Here is a 22,395-nt window from a genome sequence, read left to right on the forward strand (position 1 = left end):
GGTTTCTGTCATCGTTCCAGGGATCAGTAAAAGCCTTTCCATCGCGTGTATCATCTCCCAAGGGACCTCTACTCAGATTACAATCATGATACTTCGAAGTAAAACCCAAAGAAACTTGCACAAATGTACTTTCATTACTTCTGCCAGTGGACCACGTACACGCTTTCTTCGAATGACAAATTCGCTATAAAAATGAAAAATAGCGGTGCGTGTTTCTTAGCGAGCGTGTTTTTCCGATAAAACGAACATTGACGAGCTACTGCACGCGTGAAATAAAAATAACTCGGCAGAACGTCGGAACATAAAACGCGTAAAAGCTGCGATCATCTTCCATTTGCCAATATTCGATTTCCGCGCCTCTATAGTAATCAGCAATCTTCGATCGTAGCGACTTTATAGTCAGCAATGTTCTACTTCTGTTGCTTTGTAGTCGCCGGATCTTTGCTGCGACTTTATAGTCATCAATTTCTAATTGTCGCAGCTTCGTAGTCACCAATTTTCAATTTTCGCACACCTACAGTCAGCAATTTTCAATTGCTGCGTCTTTATAGTTATTAATCCTGCATCTCTGTAGCTTTGTAGTCGCCAGTTTCTAATTGAAGGGATTTCACAGTTATAGTTACATAGTTATATAGATCATATAGTTAATTTCAAATTGCTACAGCTTTACAGCTTTCATTTTTTAATTTCCACGTTTCTTATAGTCGCTGACTATTAATTGCTGCAGGTTTGCAATCACCAATTTGTCACCACGATAGCTTAGGATCATCAATATCCGCGCGTCTATAGTCGCTAATCCTTACTTACTGCAATCTTATAGTCTCCAATCTTCAACTTCTGTAACTTTGTAGTTGCCAGCGTTTCATTACTGCGACTTTATAGTCGCCAATTTTCGATCGTCACGGCCTCGTAATCATCGATGTTGGATTGGCGAACGAAATTTCGAATCCAGTAATGAAATTCTAATAATGAAGTCATCATAAGCATCTACTATCGTCGATCTAAACGTATCAGTCACAAAATTTCGACCGTTGAGCCTTTATAGTCACCATCTGCTGTCGAAGAACATGTTCGCCATTCGTCTGCAAACAGTCTGTTGTCTCGCAGCCATAATCATAAACCTGAGAGATTCGAGTGAACATTGTCGCGATATTTTCCCATTTTAAGCACGAGCAACGTGTTCAACGCTGGATTAAATTACATTTTTTATGTGGGCTCCCGCGGGACGATTCCGCACTAATTGTAAAAGCGTCCCGATGGTTTGTACTTTTCTCTGCTTTTACCGCAGTCATCGGCGCATTACTGCAAAACTAACGTTGCATTTCTCAAGTTATAAATTTACATAAACAAATTTTTAAAACAATCACGAATAAAATAATACTAGTCACTTTCACGATTCTCGACGTACAATCGTTTCTAGAAGACTTCACATACAATATAGAAAATGTTCATAGAAAATTGTATGAACTCTACCTCTATAGAATTTAGAATATTCATGTATATATGTCGGAGACGAGAGGACATCGGGGCCCTTCTTTTACAATGTTTGGGAAGGTCCCCAATACTTTAGTCCAGACTTTTTATTACAGCCGTACTTAAATAATAAAACTGAGAAATAGCTGTTTATGAATTAATCCAGTTATGTTTGCCCGAGATTTACGACAGTGGGCTTGGGCTCGAAGTGACATAACGGGTTGCTGAACGTAGCCACGGTCACGGCAGGCACGTGTACCTAACAGAGGTATGAAATAATTAAATAGCTCTCCTTAAGAACAAAGATTGACCCGAGGGAAACAGAGAGCTACGGAGAGGAGTAATAAGGACAGTTCCACTTGAACTGAGGTTCAGTCATGGCCAACTCACATGAAGATTCACCCGACGTATATATGTCGGAGATGAAAGAACAACCCCCCCCCCCCGCCCCCGTTGGAATTCTTCGGAAAACCTCCAATACTATAGCCTTTACAAAATAACCCAAACACAATTGTTCGAGACTTGAGATAACGAGCTTAGGCTCGAGGCGACAACTAGTCGCCGAACGTAGCCGCGGTCACGGGATGAACGTTCCACCTAACAGAGGTATAGAATTGCATAGCTCTCCTTCAAAGAATTAGCCGTACCGGCACTTAACAGTAAACGTTCCAACGGCCCCGTGGCTCGCCACACACAGACCCCATTCTTCGGGCAAGATGATCGCCAGATGTCGATGCACCATTCACAGTACATGTTCAGCTAGCCTGAGGACCCGCTACAAATCTTAGGATTTAGTTAACTAAGGTCCTTCAAATTGACAAACAGTCTTTATTCTATCAGCCCGTAGATCTGTCGCCTATTGCGGGAAGATACGGGAGATCCGCTTTCCTCGCGTACGACGCTTCCCGCTAGGAACTCTCTCTCAAGGGCGGCTAGCATCCTTTTCCAACCACCAACATAGAAATTAACCAATTAACAGCAACGTCCATTTCCCTCACCCTCCGATCGGAGGCTTTCCTCGACGAATCCGATGATCTCGTGCCCTTAGGCACACCCCGTCATAGTTTTCCTCTGCAGCGTCATCGTGACGGAAAGTCATTCCCTTTCTCGCAGTCTCGTTAGTCAGTTATCTAGTGTCTGTACGATCGGTGAATAATCCACGTTTCCATAAAGAGTTAGTCAAGTAATCCTTGTATCGCGAGAAGTAAGTCGAGTCCTATTTAGACTTTGGAGCAAAGTACATCTGTCATCCCGTTGATCGCGGATTCGTTATCGAACCTAAGGTCGTTGTCATTAGTGTCTAATTACCGCGGCCACTTGCCAATCTTGTAACATCCATACTACTGTTAATAAACGCTACCTCGATTGTGTGACAAGGATGAATAATCCCTGTGAAGATTCATTACACACCCCTAACCCAAGTCTTAACGATAACCCGACATATATATACACTCGTATATTTGTAATACGTAAAGTACATGATGTTCACGTAATATTTATAATGGATAAAAACAGAATACAATTTATACGTAAAATACATGATGTGTATGTTCATAATATGTTTATAAATGTGTCGTGTTGGATACTGGCGTGGAGGCAAAGGGGGTGCTGCTGCCCCATAAAATACAATCGTTAGGGGAAATAGGTTAAATAAAGAGTGGAAACGGTAGAAGCGCATTTAAACGACATATAATGAGAAAATGGGTTTAGAGCGGGACGCGAACGGGGCGGAAACGCATTTAATCAGCGAGATAGTGGCAACGTAGAGGGTAAAAGGAGTTACTTTAATGAAATTTAAGATCGCAAGACGTAGCGAAATATTTTTGTGAAAAGTCACCGAGGATGGTGAAATGAGAAAAAGGAGCCGTCGAAAAAGCCACTCGAAGGAAATGTTCAAAGGGAAAGAAAGTGCTTGCCCCGGGAGAAAGAAGGGGGAGAAAGCATCGTGCAACGTGTCAAGAGAAGAATACCATAAAAGACGCCACACTAAAGGGAAACTAATGCATTTAAACGAGACATTTGTGGATAAGATGCTTCCGAGGAATTATTTAACTCGGTATTATTCCCTACATTCGTCGACTACAGGAATTTATTGATGTACCTTTGCATTTATCTTATGTAAAATAATTGAAATAATTATCACATTTAATCGGATATATCAGAAAGGAGAAAAAACAAAGAGAGAATCTTCTACGTTCAGAATTAAACATTAAGAGAATTCATTTGCCACTCACGTTTTTCAATTCGCTGTTTTAATTAACAATTATCCTGTCGTTTATAATTTTCATATTTATCAATTCACAATCTCCTCAATTCACGTTTCTTAATAACACACGCACACCATTGAAGCAAAATCATTTAGCAAAAATCAGAAGAAATTTTCTAAGTGAGCATTCAACTTAATTCTGTTATATAAGTAATGTTTAATATTGTACAAAGCGTTTGTAATATTGTGCAAATAAAGAAGGAAAAGCAATGGCACATGGGTTGAGCTTCGCGGTAATTGTTTGAACTATAGTTGTAAAGGAAATATTTGACAAGTGACTGATACGCCTGGCATATTTCACGCCTGCTCTACTCGCAACGTCTGGCTACTGACAGACCTGTGCTACTGAAACCGACCGGACCTCACACGTCGACGTGAAGGCGCAACTAATTTTTTCCCTTGTCTCTGTCAGTTGATTTCATCTGTTATCAAGGTTATCGAACAAGGTATGATATTTCGAAACCAGCAGGCTATTTTCATAGTTTCTCAAATAGAAACTGTTGGATTGGCAACTAAGTGCCACCTAATACCAATACCCCACCTCCTAGTGACAAGACCCGCAATCACTTAGTTTCCAACCCAATAGAAACGAAGGAAGAAGTCTGACTCGATGGAGGCTGATGGGTAACCAGGCTGGACAATATTATTCCGTGCGAATTCCAAACGAAACGTTGCAGGGATGCTGTTCAAACGAATGCACGGCGAGCTGCAAATATTTTGCTCGATGGCAAATATTTAAACGCGACTGTACATATTGTACATGTTCCTGCAATCGACGCGAATTATGCGACCACTCGTCGAGTTTCTCGTAACCATAACCAGATATAGCAGTTATCGTCGATCGATCCACAAACATTCTTAGAATATTCCAGTGGAGTTGTTAAGAAAATTTGTTATAAACTATTTCCATAATTTGCACAATTTACCTTTATAATTTAGCAATTAGTATTTCTGTGTTATTAATTTTTATTTCTATATTATTAATTAAAAACGTGATAGGTCTATCTTCTTTTATTTAATTTCATTTATTTTCGTCGATTCTTCGATTTCTGTGTCACTTGAGCAAAGTTTGTGGAAATCGAAAGCGACAAATATTCTGCTGAATCGTTGAGGAATAATATTAGGTTGCTATATACGAAGACTATAATATAAGAAAAATATAATATATGTATATGTTGCAGATATATATTGTTGATTTCCTGATTTCGAAATTACATGATCACTAAGAAGCAGTGTGATAGTATTGTTAAAATGTTAGCAAGTACCAATTCTAATTAATTTATAGTAATTTCTAATTAATAGAACGAATGAACAGTCTCCGAGTGAAATCTCATTAAATCGCATCCACAATAAGATGAATTTCCTATTTAAATATAAATCTAACATTTATAACGTTCAATATATATTATTAGAAGTTACAATATTTAATATTATTAATAGAAATTACAATATTTAGCAGGTGAAACAAATATCTGTATATTTATTTCCATTTCTATTGCAATTAAGTAATTCCAACTAAGTACCTTATGGATACTACCTAATGACAAAACCCGCAATCACCTAGTTGCCAACCATATAATAGTCAACAAAGATACAAATCTACGTAAAAATATACGATGTACATATAAACATTTTCTACAGAAACCACCCCAATATTCGCATAATTTGCTGTATCTGAAGATATCTTACAGAGCTTCTTCCCCCTCCCTCCCTCCCGCCCTCCACCACGTTTGACTTGAGCAAAACTCACCGAGTGGGAAAATCGAGAAAAGGATAAAATAGGAGAAAGAATAAAAAAAAAAAAAAACTGTTGGACAGAGTTGAAGTAAATGGGACGATATTAAGCTGAAAAGGAAGAGTCGCTTATCGACGCAACTCGAAAAGGTAAAGGGGTTGGAGCCACGAAATCTTGTCGGATTAAGAAACTAAAAGCATTCTGTGAAAGGCACTGGTTCCCATTGTGTCTGGCAAGTTCAGCACTGACTGCAGTTATTTCTCATCCAATGCAATTCGCCAACTTCCGATTTTCTATTTTAACGGACTCAACCCCCGCAGCTCCGATAATGTGTCTGTTTCTTGCGTAAACTGTGTCACGGACGAAAGGGGCGAAAGGGAGTGGAAGGTAGCGAGTAGTTGATAGAAACTCTTGGACAATTAAAAATCCGTCGGCCCACCCCTTCTTCATCCAGCTTTGTCTCTAGTTGCCAGAGTAAATCGTTTCTTCGTCAGTGGTTCTCAAGTGGCTGTCGTCCATTAGTTCAGTAATTTGTTCAGATCGCTGGAATATTTTTTCTGCGCCATTTGTTGAGCATTGACAGATATTTCCTACTCGTATGTTCTTGTACATCGATGGGTTTGCATGGAATTATTTTAATTCCTATGTTAAATATCATTGTGTGAATTGTATTTTTTCGTTTAAATAATTTTACGGGGTTTGCAACTAAGTGATTGCGGATTTTGTCATTAAATGATAATAATAGAATCAACGATCACTTAGTTGCCAACCCAATATTACAGTTATCAGTTGCCTTTCTGCCGCGTCGAATGACAGTTTGAGGTTAGGTTGGGCTTGGCAACTAAGTGATTACGGATTTTGTCATTAGATGGTAATAATAAAATCCGCAATCACTTGGTTGCCAACCCAATATTATAATTATCGGTTTGATGCGTTTCTGCCTCGTCAAGTGACCGTTTGAGGTTAGCTTGGGCTTGGCAACTAAGTGATTGCGGATTTTGCCATTACCACCTAATGACAAAGTCCGCAATCACTTAGTTTCCAACCCAATAGATGCTGGATTTATGTTGTTAATGATGAAGAACGTTCGAAATTTAGGCGAACGAAACGCGTTGAATTAATTCTAACGTAGTTTCATTCGTATTTTCCTTTATAAATTATTATGTACGCTTTGTTTTTCATGTCAGATATTTTCTGCCTTGGAATAATTTCAGTTTGTCCCGGATCGATGGTGGAATTTCGTGTGAACGAATTTCGTAAATTAGTTTTAGTATAATTTTTCCCTAAAATTTTAGGATGACGATTTTATCTTCTGAAGTAATTTTACGTTTTTTAATACAAAATATAACCTGAATTATTGTACTGACCTATGACCTATGATGTGGGTATTGAAAGTTAAAACCGTGCACAGCAACGCGAAACGGAAAATCTTCCAATTTCCGATAATGTTCAATAGTCTGCAATCGATGGAAAAAAGCGATATCATTGGAATTTTTACTGTTACCAACATTCTATTCTTCATTCGAGAATTCCTTGTTTGTTTTTTAATTGGCTGTGTATTTGACAAACAAATTCATTAACGATATGAAATCGGCCATTTTTCAGTAGATTAACATTCTCGAACCAATAACAAAACAATGTTTTTATTGTCAATAATTATTGATTAAGCAAGTTATTTATAAATAATTATAAATCGACAAAAGTCAGCTTTTATATCGTTGAATATTCCCTATAGATACAATTAATTAAATAAATAATAAAATATATCGCTTATTTCATGTATTTTATATATTGCTACGCCTAAAGAAAATCAACAGTTTTAATGATGGACAATAAAACAGACAATTATAATGAATATAAAAAATATAATAAATTATTATTTTAATGATATAGTCGTAAAAATGCTTGGAGCTGGTATTTTATTTTCTGGTGATTTTTTCTCGTTGCAGGTGGTAAGAGCTGCGAGCCCTGTTCTTCTACGCGTTATTGTACTAGGTGCATTTTTCATATACTGCACGGTAAGTAGCATACTCTACCGACATTTGCACGAAATTTTATTTTAAACGTGGGTTGTAAAAATAATAGTTCTATTTCTTCTTCTTAAAAAAATACAGAAAAATTACTGTAAACACTTTATGTGTGCTACATACTGAAACAAAAAGTGACTATATAAGACACGTATGAAAATATTCTCATGTAACATACAGTTTTCGATATAAAATAAGAAAGAAAACCGATATAATGACATTTTGTTTTTCCTAAAAAATGATCAGGGAAAAACCACGATAATGTCACTTCGTCCTAAAATATTATCCAGAAGAAAAGAGCTATAGAGCCATTCTCCCCTAAAAGCATATTCAGTATAACCAAAGAAACCTTCAATTAAAACATTTATCTAATCTAATTTAAACTTAACTTACAAATCAAAATTTAATCTGAATCGAATTTTATCCAAATATTACATAGATTCGACTAAAATCTGTACCAAAACAGATCTGAAGCGAACCTAAACTACATCTAACCAAAATCAGTGAGTCGAATCAAATTACCTCTATCCTGAAGCAAATTGAAATCTAACCTCAAAATAGGAAATGGACCTAACCTAAAATTAAGATGAACCTAATCAAGATAGGAAATGAACCTAACATAAACCCTTCACAAAGTCAGTATGAATCAGAACAAATTAAGTTCGTTCTATCCCGAAGCAAATTGAAACCTAACCTTAAAATAGAAGATGAAGAGCTAAAATAAGCGACAAACACTAAAGCGCACGGAGGTTATAAAGGATAATAACAAAGTCAATTGATGCCTTTAATACGAATAAATCGCTAGTGGTGGACCGTATAATTTGAGAGCCGCTTAAACAGCCATTCAGAGTGGGCTGTTCTTGTATAAAATGCAATTGATAAGTTCGTTCGGAAGTCTTTATCCGGCAATCGAGCACACTTGCCTCTTGTTTGACCGTGAAACCGACGATCTGTCGACACGAAAATGGCGGGGAAAGGGCGATACTAGCGCCGCTTAAACAAAAATTAACCTAACCGTAGCGTGACGCGGCACGCGAGTTCGCGTTCTTCCATGAAAAGCATTCTTTCGATATCAGCAATTATCCTCATGCGATGTATCCGTAGAACAAGAAATAAATTTTCCTGTCGAGAGGAAAGAATGTGAAGAATTGAGAGAACTTCTCGTTCGTTTAATTTCTCGAAACGTTAGATTATAAGAATGCAGAATAAGATTGCACCGTAGGGATTTTATATCTTCTGTTTAACGGTGCTGGTGTCATAGGAATTTTCTTTCCCGCGATTAGTAAATGTGGATTTTTCGTATAAATTATTGTAATTTTAACTATCGTTACACCCAAACTATTTTCACTTTTTGCCATTTTTATTCTTTTTACGTTCACTTTTATATTTGTCGTGATAAATATTGTGAAGTCATAATGGCGCGCTGTAAAGGAAAAATCTAAGAGGTATGATTTTGTGAATACTATCTGCCTTTATTAAATGGAATATTTTCTGTTCTAAGCGCCCCTTATGATGCCAAAAAAAAATTCAATTTATAAGAATTCATAAAAAAAAAACTCGTATTTCTCAGTAAATCTAACTTTTCTCCGCAGACGTTGAATTATGGTGAATGGAAATCAACTTTTTTGTTTCAGACGATAGTGATGTATCCTCGTCCGAACGTCATAACCTGTACAGTGCGTGTGTGGTTGAGGGAGATTGGGTTTTCTCTCACCTATGGAGCTCTCATGTTAAAGACTTGGCGGTGAGTACAAATAGCGTTGTTGGAAATGTTTAATTCCATGTGCCATGCTAAGATCCGACGAACGATGTTTGCTCTGCAAATGGGAATCCACTTCACTCAAATTACAATTCCAATTTGCACACTGACACGCGTGCGGAAAATTACGTGGTTGTACGTTTTAATTTCCTTACGGAATTCCTAAATAACCAACAGTTCTGACGAGTTTCGAATACTATATTTCATATTATATAATTGTATAATTTTCTGAAGAGTAGTTTTATTATTAATAGAATAGTTAGGAAATGTTTTAGTAGCATTTTAATGTTTGCTTTATATTTAAGGTGAATCTTATTGGAAATGGAAATCCACGAATTTTGATTTTAAACTTCATATAAGCCAAAAATTAAATGGATTTAAACCTAATCTGAATAAAATGATTATTTTAACTTAGTGAAAATGACATTCCATAAGTCAGAATAATTTTCCTCTACTTCAAACGATTTTCCATGAGTCAATCATGTTTGCCCGCGATTCGAAATAATTTTCCGTGACTCGTCAAAGCAATTTGTACAGATTTCACACTCTTACCATTAAATTACATTGAAATAGTTTTCTTATTCACAATGAATTTTCCTGAACACCAAAATATTTTCCATGGTTCAGAGTGATTTGTACTGATTTAGAATAACTTTCCTTTGAATACTAATAGCTCATATATTTAAATAGAAAAATTCTTCTCTATGCTAAGAAATTTTCCTTAACTTTAAACGATTTTCCATAAATATAAATAATATTGTGTGGATCAAATGAGTTTTTGTGACTCACAATAATTTTCCATGACTTACCGATACTTAAGCTATCAATATCTTCTTCCGAAAGTTACACCACCTCTTTCCAACCCCCAAACTTCGCATAGATCATTCAGTTTTCCCACAACTAAAAGAAAACATCTTTTTCTTCAACTAGATTTCCCTTTTCCAATCTTTTCCGTCGCACGTCAGAAAAATTTCGTCTGTCGCAATTCTTTAACTTACAATGTTGAGCCAATTTCCCTCGAGCTCGAAAGAATCTACTCGATGAAACAGTGGCACTGTTCGCACTTCATCTCCCAGTTGGAAAGAATCGGAAGAATCGTTTCCCACGGTTGGAAGTGCACCGTCCTGTCTCCATTCTCTTCCTTTCGTCCCCGACTTCTCGCGTTCGATAGATTTCCACCGATCAACCCTCTGACTCAGTTGCTCCGAAGGGTTGAAACGTGAAAAAAAAAAGAAGGTCAGTAGTTTCTAGCGGTGGCTTCGTCGACCAACGAGTAATGTATCGTTCCTTTCGTTTTCTTCTTCTTTTTTGTGAAGATTTTTCCCACGAGATCGTTGGTTTCAAGAGCAGCTGCAGGATTTCCGTCGGGCACGGAGATTCCGGGACAAAGATTGCCTCTACTTTCATGCCCCAGCCCATTTCGCTTGCGAAGAAGAGAAATAAAAGTACGCTCTCGTGGCTCGCCTCTGGAATTCGTAAGCCATTCGGACTGCACCTCGTTTTCGACGAACAAAGCTCGGCCAAGTGAGCACGATTCTGTCCTTTTACTGTATTCTTCGCCAGTCGAGTGATAAACCACTCTTTCATCGTGAAACATTGATCTATTTTAAAGGGTTGAAGGATGGATGACGATTTCCGCGAACGGCACGTTCCGATTTCTTTCTTTCGATAATGGCAGAAGTTAGTGAGATAGAAAGCATAGAAACTTGAAAGAAGCTTGGAAAGTTGGAGAAAATAATCGTGGTTGGAGGGGAGTCTCATTTGAGTCATGGGAAAATTTATTGAAGTCATGGAAATGTTACTTGAGTCATAGTAAAATGTATTCCAATCGTGGAAATGTTATTTGAGTCAGTGGAAAATTTATTGGAGCTATAGGAATCCTATTTGAGTCACGGAAAAATTTATTGAAGTTGTGGAAATGTTATTTGAGTCATAGTAAAATGTATTCCAGATGTGGAAATGTTATTTGAGTCAGTGGAAAATTTATTGGAGCTATAGGAATCCTATTTGAGTCGCGGAAAAATTTATTGGAGTCATGAAAATGTTATTTGACTCACAGGAAAATTTATCGGTGACATGGAAATGTTACAAGAAAATTTATTGAAGCCTAATTGAAATTTAATTTGATTCATGGGAAAATTTACTTAAATAGTTTGAGTCATAGAAAATACGCTAAATGATATTTTTTCAAATCATATAAGAACTATTAATATTCAACGCCGTATTAATGTAATCTAAACTACCATTTGAAGCAAAACTGACCCTTGAACCTGCAAGTTGCTGTAATATTCTGTGGACGATGTACTTTTCTTCGTTGTCGGAGCTAACACGATTAACCAAGGCCCTGAAACTTGCTGTTAAACTTGCTACACTGGGTCCACTGTTAAACTTTCTCTTTCTTCGTCTACTAGTATGCTCGCCATTACACCCAGTCCTTGTTTCCGGCATTCTAATGTTATTTAGCCGAAGTTGCCGCTTAATCGACGCGACGTGCAACTTTGTCAGAAGCTGCAAGTTATAATTAACGGAAGTCGACTCAGCCAGCTAATGCACAGGCTTGACTTACACGAGAAATCGACACACATAATTAGAAATTCCGGCTGGAAACTCAAAATTACCTCTCTGATCACGTCTCTGTTTCCTTTTGTCTTGCTTAACCGATTGTTCCACGAAATTTGAGAAGTTTCATGATATCATCTATTAATTAACTCCTGCCCACGTAGTATCATGTCATTTTGAGAACTCGATCGCTACATGAAACCGAGAGATGTATTTTTCTATATTGCGGTGTTTCAAAGGGGTAAAGATTTGGCAATAGGAAATTCGATCTTACAATTTCTATTATCTAATTTCCAGATTCGAACGTTTCAAAGAGAAAACATGTGGAAATCTGATTTTCTAATTTTCCAAATTGTGACATTTCACAGGAGAACAGATACGTTCCATTGTTTTATGCGCATCTGAATGACTATAAACCAAATGTTACAATCACAAAAATGGTAATTTTTATTTTTTTTTGCAAATTAAAGTTAATTTTGTGCAAATATCCTGTGTTTTCACTGATCGAAAAATCAATAGTCTGATATCCACAATTTTGATGAATCTGAGTGTTCTAATATTTCGAAACTTAAATATGTTATGTTTAATATTGTAAAATTAAAATCTAATATGCAAACTAATATAATAAATATTCTAACACTCGGGAATTAAAATAGTAACAGAAGCTAAAGATTAAAAAAGATTCATTACCGAACTAATTATCGCCATAAGAATTTCCCAAGATTTAAAACCCTAAATTCGAAGCCCTTCAAGCTTTTGCTCGCTTTTAAAGAATTTCGTGACGCGCATCAGCTTATAATTTTAAATGAAGCTTTCGAGATACGCGGTCTAAATTTCACCAAACTTGCCACCACTCCGATCAAACCCGGTAAAGCTGTCTGCTGATTAAAAATAATCCAATTCCGATGAAAACTCCGCGCTTGCGATCTAAAAGTTCGCCTGTCTCTCCCTCCCGTTTGAATCTTCAACATTTTCCAAACTCGTAATTTACTTGCCACGGGACGAGCCGTTGTATTTTGTTTGTATCGGCGACGAAAAGTGGCAAACTCGCGCGGAATATTAACTTAACACAGAACTAAAACAGAATAATTCGTGGCCCTTTGCCTTCAGGCTGGATTAATCCTGAGCGCCTGGCTTCTTTGACGAAAGTTGAAAGTGAGGAAAGTTCGCCTGAATGTCGCCAGCAATATTATTTTCGTCTGACTCATAACCAAAGCTCCATTAATCATCGTCGATACTCCCTTAGGCATATTTTCCTTTGACACTCGAGAACTTGCGATAATTGCACTAATTAAACCGACCGTCCAATTGCTAATGTACAGGAGTACTGTATTGGCAACTAAGTGACTATTTAGTTGCTAACTCAATATGTGGACAGCTGCTTACTTTTGGCAGAAACAATATTTCGTTACTGAATTCTGAATTTCCAAGATTCATTTACAATACATGAGAGCACTTTATCGTCACTCAATTAATATTAATTGATTAATAGAAATTGGCAACGTAAGAAGGAACAGGATAAGAGTCCGTGCTGTAAATGTTGAATATTTCAATCTATTTGACTTTTTTTTCAAAACGTAGTCGATAAAAATTGTCAAACTTGCGAGACAATCTTTTTCCACGCAAGAAATTGCTTTATTTAAAAACCAGCTTGAGAAGCCTTGGTACTTAATTAAAAAAATAAGATCTTCTTTCACCATTTCTAAACATAGTTTGACCATATCCACGATCAAACAAGGATTAAGCAAGTCTTCGTCATCTTAATAATTAATATTAACATTAATATGAACTAATATGATGAAACAAGTTTAGAATAATGTTAACAATATTGTGAAATAAATTGATAATGTTCAAATGTAGAATAGGAGAAGCTTCCATCGTCGACCAGGATTTAACAGCTGCAATTTTCCACTTAGCTGCTTCAAGATTCACCGACTCACCTGTTACCTGTGTTTAGCACCAACGACACATTGATCTTGCCCAAGACCTGGCCGATTCCCTAGAGCAATGGCGAAACTTTTCCCTCAGACTGGGTAGCTTGCTGTCAGAGGTTCTTATTCGCCTCGAGGATCGCTTCCAGTGGTCACGACAACTGGGTCAACCAAGGTGTACAAGTAATTAAACGGATTCCTTAGGCAAACGAAAGGATCGTATAGCAGAACGTAGTGCATTGTAATCGTCGATTCTACGCTCCGTTTCCTCGACCAAGATCGCGTTTCACTGCGAATGGAAACTCGGGCTGTTGAATCTTAGACCGAGCCAGTGGATGTACTTAATCTGCATCTTGTTGAATAGGTAGAGCTCTCGCGGGAAAACTCGACACTTTGATCAAGGTGGAGACTGGTGTTTGAGGCTGTCTGAGAACGTCGCCGACTGTTTGTCAGAGGATCGACGAGCGAGAGTTTTAAGGCTTTTGGGACTCAGATTGTCCCAGGTAACATCGATGCATTTAGCACTGTTGTGGTCAGCACAGGCTTCGCACTACTGACGTTGCGAGTTCTCAACTAAATGGCGATCGGTCAGGTTCAACTGACCGATTGATATAACCTTGAACGAGGTTAACGCTCAAAGTGGAGGTAAATTAAGTATATCGAGTATTGGCATGGTTTGGTAATTTATCTGCACTGTTAGTACACGAAGAGTTTGACGATCTGATGAAGACTGTGATAGGATGTTGCTGCTACTCTCACCAGAAGCTTCGTATGGTTTTCCATGGTTTATTGTCTTCTCGTGGACGCATATCCTTTGGTATTGCCAGCTGTTCACCTTTGACCTGACTGGTCGGGCTTAAGCTGTCTTTTAGCCTCTTAATGAGGTCAGCATCGTAAGGTTTACAGCTTGGAGTGGTAGGCGATTCGAACTTTGCCAAAAAATGATGTGAAGGATGTGTTGTCCAAGTCATAAACTGACAGCCACTCCAAATACAGAACAACTGACATAGTTTTCAGTTCAGTCCATCTCAAAGGATGATGCTAAACTGGATCGTCTTGAACATTCTCACTGAACAGTGTTACACTTAGTATTGTTACGGTTAACATTGCTTGGAGTTTGCTGTGGTTATACTGGTAATCGCAGTAATTATGCTAATACCGTTTGATGCTTCCGACTATAAACGGTATCCAAGTGGAGAAGGATTCCAACGTTCAGCTAACTTCAATGAACGGTCTGACCGAAGAATGGAAATTGGCGAGTAAAAAAGAGACTTTCTTCGGCCTTTCAAAGGTTCCCTTCAGTTGGAAGAATCTTGCAAATTCGTTGATCGAGACAAATGAAAATCCAGGAACAAAAGTGGATTGATTAGAATATACGGAAAGGAATCTGAGGCTCCATAAATGGGACTTTAAATTGTCTTAAATCATCGACCCGTTTCATGACGTAAATTCTGTAGTACGATACTCTTGCTAATAGATGTATCGTCGAATGAACCCCTGAGACGATTATCAAAGGTCAAGCCCACTTAGGTGGATTCTCCTTCGTTCCACCAGCGAAAACAGCTTTTTTCCAGTCTTTCTTGTGTCGCTGCCTTTATCGTCACAAGTGCACTCCTCGGAACAGATTTCATCCTTGAGGTCGCATCCTTTGAACACGCTCTATTGGTCAGGAAAACGGTCGCGCTACTAAATCTCGAGCATCCTTGCATCCTGCCGATAGCGATGTTCTACTTGCTCCACTATTTTAAGGGCCAGAGTTTGAGGAGCATTTAAGAGACTTTCTATTCAGTTTCAGAAAAAAATTAGAAGATCTTGAACATTTAGTACAAGTGTCCTTTTCGTGAAAGCGTTTAGGAAGTTAATAGTCTGAGAATCATCTAGACGGCACCTGGGCATAGGATAGAGAATCGTTGTGGTCCACGGTAATTCTTGATTTGAGGAGTTTGAGCATTCATAAACTGGGACAGAGATAGCGAGAATTCTCCCAGTAATTTAGCTACTAATCTAGAAACTAATCAATAAGAATTCTTATTCCACTCGACGAATAATAATCAAAGGAATAAATAAAAATAAAATGCACCATTGTAGGTCTCCCATGTTTCTATAATCCTGACCACCATGGTAGGTAGCTGTAGCGTTAACCCAGAATATCAGGAGGGTGCCATACAACGGAAAGAGCTACCAATCCTCATAGAAGACCATAAAAATCCCAAAATAATGCATCCTTGCAAATCTTCAAACTACCTTGATGTCTAAAAACCAAGAAATCCCTAGAATCTAAGAATTATAAAGTGAATATAAAAACAAATATAGTAACTATAAGAGCCACAGTAGTAGAAACTAGTACTCAAACCTTGTCATTGTCTATCGGCTGAAACCTGGCCTATTGAAGATTTCACGTTTGCTCATTGAGAGAACTATCCGAATCTGGCAATAAACAGCGTTCCCGCAATTCCTATTGAACATTGCATTATTCGCAAAATCCTGAGTTAATAATAGACGATAACCAGATGTTGGCGGATTTTGCTTGCAGAATATCGGTGATATTCCGTGTGAAATCGGCGAAAGCGGTGAAGATAACGGATGGAAGTCTGCTGAAGCGACTGGGCGTCATCGTGATGACATTCAGCGTGTTCCTGAGCATCCGCACGCTGGTTGCACCGCCTGTAGTTATAGTGGCACGAACAGCGGACGACCTGAAGGCTTATCTCTGCCGGACTGACTGGTGGGATCACAGTTTCACCATACGTGAGTGCTTTAACTCTCGACCAATCGCCTAATGCATGCCTTCTCCTTTATCATCTCTCGTCTCGTCTCGCTGTGCAATAGGCACTGTGTAGAACAGTATCAGTTGCACTGTGTTTTGGTAGAACGATTTAAATGAATGGCCTCTGTCGAGTAGGAAAGTTTGAAGAGGACTGTTGATGAAGTGCGATTATGTGCACATGCAATTTGCGGCCATTTTGAAATTTCATATTATCAAATTATGGATTTCTGTTAACGTTATTTTCGCTGTACAGATTGCAACGATAGGTTAGGTAATACTGATGTGACACTGTTAGTATGAAAGTATATTAAAAGGTGGTATTTTAAATAATATAAAAGATAGTACATTAAAAAACGTATGTTTGTACTTTGATAGTACGTCAGAATATAATTGAAAGCACTTGACAGTATCTGAAATTAGTTTAAATTGTCCAGCGCGATTCAAAAATAACAATTTCTTGGAAATCCAAACTGAAAGGTAGCAGCTAAAAATATTTGATAACATCTGAATGGTCGTTGTAGCATTTTAGGATATTTGAGAATATTTGAAAGCATCAGGTATCTTAAACTGCTACTGAGAATTGTCTGAGACAATTTTCAAGTAATTTTAAACAATTTTATAATTGTAATTACCAATAGTACTTTTATGATTTTGACCAATTGGCAAATTTGTAATAAGTATGCTGACAATGAAGAAAAAGGTGAAGATCAGAAAATTTTAATAAAGGATACGATTGAAAATTACTAAAAAAAAATGTATTATATCTAAGACAAATTGCGTGGTCGGTACCAGATACCAATTTTCTACAAAACTTTTACTACGAGACATAAATTTTAAGCCACTTAACGTCGTCCTATGGTATCCTGCAACGTAAAACTTGAGGGTTCCATCTCTCGATTGATTTATAAAGCGATTTTAATTGGTTTAAACACGACCATAGGGAGTTTTCATAGGAGATATTGCCTTGGTAAGGACAGTTATTAAACGTCCGCAAGAGATATCAGCCCATTCGACGAACGTATAACTCATTCGTTCGTCGATAACCATTCGTCACCGTACTTTTCTTGCAGTCTCGTATATATGGAAATTTTCTTCAAAGAAATCAGCCGTTGGATTCGTTGAAGAAAGGTTAGGATGATCAAGCGTCTTGCTATCTGGCAATTGTGCCAACGTTTTAACAAATAAAAACTTTCAGTATCGCCATCTAGTCCAGCGGAAAATATTTCTAGTACTACAATCGTTCAAATAAAATAATGTAACTGCTATGTAATAGATTTCTAGGGAATTTATGTATCTCACTATAAAGCGTGTTTGCTTCCTGAAATTATCACCAGCTAGTGAGAATGTACAGGGGTTTGAATTTTAGACATTTTATTTGTTGGAGAATTTGTATTGTAGAAGTTTGCGTAGAATTAAGAACTGGTACGGTGGAAATTATCGGAGGATTCAGATATTGGAAATTTTGATTATTGGAGAATTTGTATGTTGGAGATTTTAATTACTAAGGAAATCGGCATTGTGAAAGATTCGTCGATTGAGAAATATAAATTTTAGAAGTTTCAATATATATATATATATATATATATATATATATATATATATATTCTTAAATAATATTCCATGAATAAATACGAGATAAATTCTTTGCTGGAAAATGAAATGATAAAAAGGAGAAAAAAATAAATCAACGTTTATTTGCTGTAGGCAAAGTTTCACGATGGATCAGCGCTCAAATAAATTTTGTGGCAAATTCAAACATACCCCTTCGCAAATAAAATGTGAAACAGGGGTGGAAAAGTATAAGAAACGATGTTCAATATTATCGTGAAATGAAAAGTAATGGCTATGGTTACAGTATTTTCACTCCTCCTCCTGATTTTACAAGGTTAAAGCAAACAATTCAACGGATTCCATGCTTTTTGATCAAATCTATAGTTCTTCATAATTTTGAGTAAAAATCGAAATCGTAAGGGTGGATTTTTTTATAATAAGATTACAAGTTTAGTGCTGTAAGCTTAAGCATCGAAAAAAGTAAAAATAAAGAACAGTGTAACATTTCTGCAAAAGAAGATTTTTTTAAACGTTTTTAACGTTTCCATGAAAAATCGATGGTAGAAAATTGCAGGGTTTAGTCGTAAAAATTTAAAAACATATTGTTTTTCAAAATATTACAAATCTTCATGTCAAATGTTTTTTCATCCATTTGTTTATAATTTTACAACCACGGCCATCTTTCGTATATAAATAATAAGTCACGGAATGTATATTTAAAATGAATACAAAAAATCCTATTCTCAGAAGCAGGAGTCTCATATTCACCAGGAATTAAAATTTCTGTTAGGGAATTTCAATTTTCTCGTTCACAAATTTCCGAAAATTCCAATTTTCCGATAACCAAAATTTCTAGAACCCTGACTTTCCAACACGTGCCATCTGTATATGTTCAAAACAGAAACAAATTCCATTGCGTGCCCTTAAAATTAAAATGTGAACAAATTTTCAATCGCTGCATACAAGATCTCAAAAATTCCATCTTTTCTATATAAAAAAGTTCCTTCCCTTTCGAGTTGAAATCTACCCTCCTTCGCCACCACTTTTGTATCGCTTTTAGTGAAACGTTTACATTGAAAAGACGAATATTATCGACCGAGTACAACTCTGTTGATCTCAATGAGTCTCTGCAGTGTCCCGGTATCCCTGGAATTCGTTTCGATGCGCACCGTATCGCGAGATCTTAATTTCGAAATGCAAATCAGAAGGTCGTTGCATGAAAGTGGATCTACCGATCGGATAACATTCACGTAAAGACGAATTTAGCCATTTGAAAAGGCAGAATAGAGTCGAAGTATCGGAGATAATGGCTGGTGATATAAAATAGCGGTCATTAGGAACCTAAAACCTCCTCTGGGTAACTAGATCTCGCGTGAAGAGCTGCCAGTTTCCTTTCTTTTGGCTTTATTATCACTTACCTTTCTAATAGTGTAACCAATTTTGTCACTATATTGTAATATTGAATGAAAATGTTGATATTTTGAAAAATTTGACGATTTAAATGACGAAAGCTAAATTGCATAAATAGACAAAAAAAAAAAAAAAAAAAATTCTATCGCCAGAAAGGAATCAACGGATAATATTAATCACGATCATTTTATAATTACTATATTCTTAAGTTTTATTACAACTGATGTGAATATCTACACCATTTTCTATCGTTTAAATGTTTTCATTTGTTTTACATTTCTTTCGCGAACAATGAAAACAATTTTTCGATTATTATAATTATATTACTTAATTTAGATTGATTACAAACGATATTGTTTTAAGTATTTTATAGTTATCGTATTAAATACGACTACTTTATAACCTTCGAAAATTTTGACACCGATTTATTCCGATATCGAAGATTAAATTATTTTTAATGCTCTTCCATATATCATTAATTATCAGACTATTATTTTGCTAATAAATTGCGTCATTCCATATTAAAAATTGATAGCTAACGTTGTTATGAACGCACATAATAAAAAGGAATCATTTTGATATTACGATCGTATATCACGCGTTTTGTTCAATTGAGATAAAAGAAGGGTTTGTTTCTACTTTGATAAATTGTCTTATTGTATTTTGAATTGTAGATGTCCAATGCAGGCCACGGTATTCCGGTAATTCCCGTGAGAATTTCTATCGACATTAAAACCCACTGGCTGACAGAAATCAATCATTCGCTTCATAAAATCCCACCCGAAATTCCATGAACGTCCCATCAATTAACCGAATGATTAAGCGTCACCAGGTGTTGTCATCTGAGAACGTTGATCAATTTTATTCCGCTAACACAGTCAATATTTTCTACTAAGGAAAATTTAATTTAACTCTCCACTAAGCATATTTATTTTGTCGAAATTAAAAAGCACCTTTTGGTTGTTTTACTTTTTTATTTAATTGTATGATTTTTATGAATTGGGTTGATTTTTTTATTTCAATTATTTTTCCCAATTATTATCGTTCATTTCATTGTTATTTTAATTGGAACAATTTATTTACGTAAAGTAGAAGTAAAGCCAAAATGCCCTGAATCAAATGTGTGCCCTAACCTCCTTAACTAGCTTCAGAAAATTGAGGTTAGTTAAACTCGACAGATTAAAAAATTAATTAATTACGAATAGCATATATTTGGACGGTAGAAAATTGGAAAATAATAAATTCGTGCAAAGTTTGAAAATCTAGGAAATGTTGAAGAAATGTAATAATCGAGGATTTATCGTTCTTAACCTCAAAATGTTTTACAGTTTCTTGAAAATGAATAACAAGGTATTTGCGTTAAGAATGTATTTGAGTCTCGCAAAGCTTGGAAAGTAAGAGAAGATTTAAGAAATCCAGCGGTCGAAGATTTTTCATTTCTAACCTTAAAATTCTAAACATTAAAAATTGTCTGAAAATAACCAATATCTATTTATATATCAAACATAATGTACTAGAGAATTTTACAAAGCTTGGGAAACGAGAGAGAATTAAAGAAACATAACATAATATACGACCAGAATTTACTGAATAGAGCGAAAATGATAGGTAATTTTCCTTTCCCATTCCCTCTTGTATACACACGTATATTTTAATATTTTCTTCGCAACAAAAATTCGTTGAAACTAAACTTTCCACTCTTGCAAGAGAAGCGAAATGCCTCGGGTGTTTAAAATTCTGATGAATTTTTCACAAAATTTTCCTTTGATGCGCGGTAACGATTTGAAAACTCGGCTTAATTCGATGTCCTTAATTGCAACGCACGAAAAATGTTATACATGTAAATGTTTCCCAGAAACGATGCTGTCTGTTTCCGTTTTTAGCCAGGCTAGGAGGAACTGTTGAGCTTTTTCGTCGTTTCAGACCGGTGCATATTCCACGAGCGCGAGAGCTTTCTTGACGAGGAAAAACAACCCTTTCTAAAACGGTTTCTGCCTCTGTTGTACTCTGTCTCCTCTTCGTTCGTAACCCTCTTCATTCTTTTGTTTTTTTGCGTTAAACGTGCCCGGAATAACGTGGCTGGACTGTTAATGACGCTTAGCAGACGCTGCAACACTCTAGGGAATTTTTCTCTAGGGAAGGTTACTAGATATATGTACAAGTCTAGGATTGACTAAGTTTAGAATATTCTGTTACAGGGTTTCGTCGCTCTAGTAAAAATCTTGGTGTTCAAAATTTTGGTGATCTTGTCGACAGACCAATCTCTCGCCAATTTCAATGATTTTCGAATATGTCAAAGATATTTGGCAAAAAATTGTCGCTACTAGCCACACTGAATCCTGCACATATGCGTGTGTATCTGTGACTCAGCGACAAGCAAAACCGACAGGTTCACTGCTTGCATCGACCATCGGTCTCTTTCCCTTCGTACCATATTTTACGAATCGAAATAAACAGTACAGTGAAAAGATGTAGGAAAATTGAAAAAATCGAGAAATTCCAAAATATTTTCCAAATAAATTCCAAAAGGATAATATCATTCGATGTTATTTGAAGGGAAAATTATCTAAGAAAAAGGTACTGAACGAATAACTTATTTCAGGGGAAATTTATCGAAAGAAAAGTCGCTAGAAGAGAGGCTAGTTTATCTCTTTTCTTGCAAAATTATACATAAAGCAATATAAGATACGTATACCGAATTAAAACGTATGATGCGCAAGTCAAATGGAAAATTGCAATGAGGTCACCGTAAACGGATCCTTTTATGAAACGGTAAATACAATTTCAAATTGATTTGTACAAACATCAAGGCGGTTCGTTTGAATTGCAATTTTTATGCGACAAGGCAATGTGTATCGTTTTGTTTGAATTTAATGGACCTGGGAAATCCAAACGAGGGGATATACTGTATGATCAT

The 22,395-nt window shown here is 36.5% G+C and overlaps 1 protein-coding gene across 1 annotated transcript in view; it reads left to right on the forward strand.

Annotated features, from left to right (window-relative positions):
- The window catches only part of LOC139995213 (metabotropic glycine receptor), a 168,289-nt gene that overhangs the window by 130,629 nt on the left and 15,265 nt on the right, over nucleotides 1-22,395 (forward strand). Inside the window, exons 6-8 of the mRNA XM_072018449.1 lie at nucleotides 7,424-7,492; nucleotides 9,136-9,245; nucleotides 16,284-16,498. Coding sequence (XP_071874550.1) covers nucleotides 7,424-7,492; nucleotides 9,136-9,245; nucleotides 16,284-16,498 — 394 coding nt within the window. The remainder of the gene's footprint in view (nucleotides 1-7,423; nucleotides 7,493-9,135; nucleotides 9,246-16,283; nucleotides 16,499-22,395) is intronic.

This window comes from Bombus fervidus, chromosome 15 (assembly GCF_041682495.2).
Source record: "Bombus fervidus isolate BK054 chromosome 15, iyBomFerv1, whole genome shotgun sequence".
Lineage (NCBI taxonomy): Eukaryota > Metazoa > Arthropoda > Insecta > Hymenoptera > Apidae > Bombus > Bombus fervidus.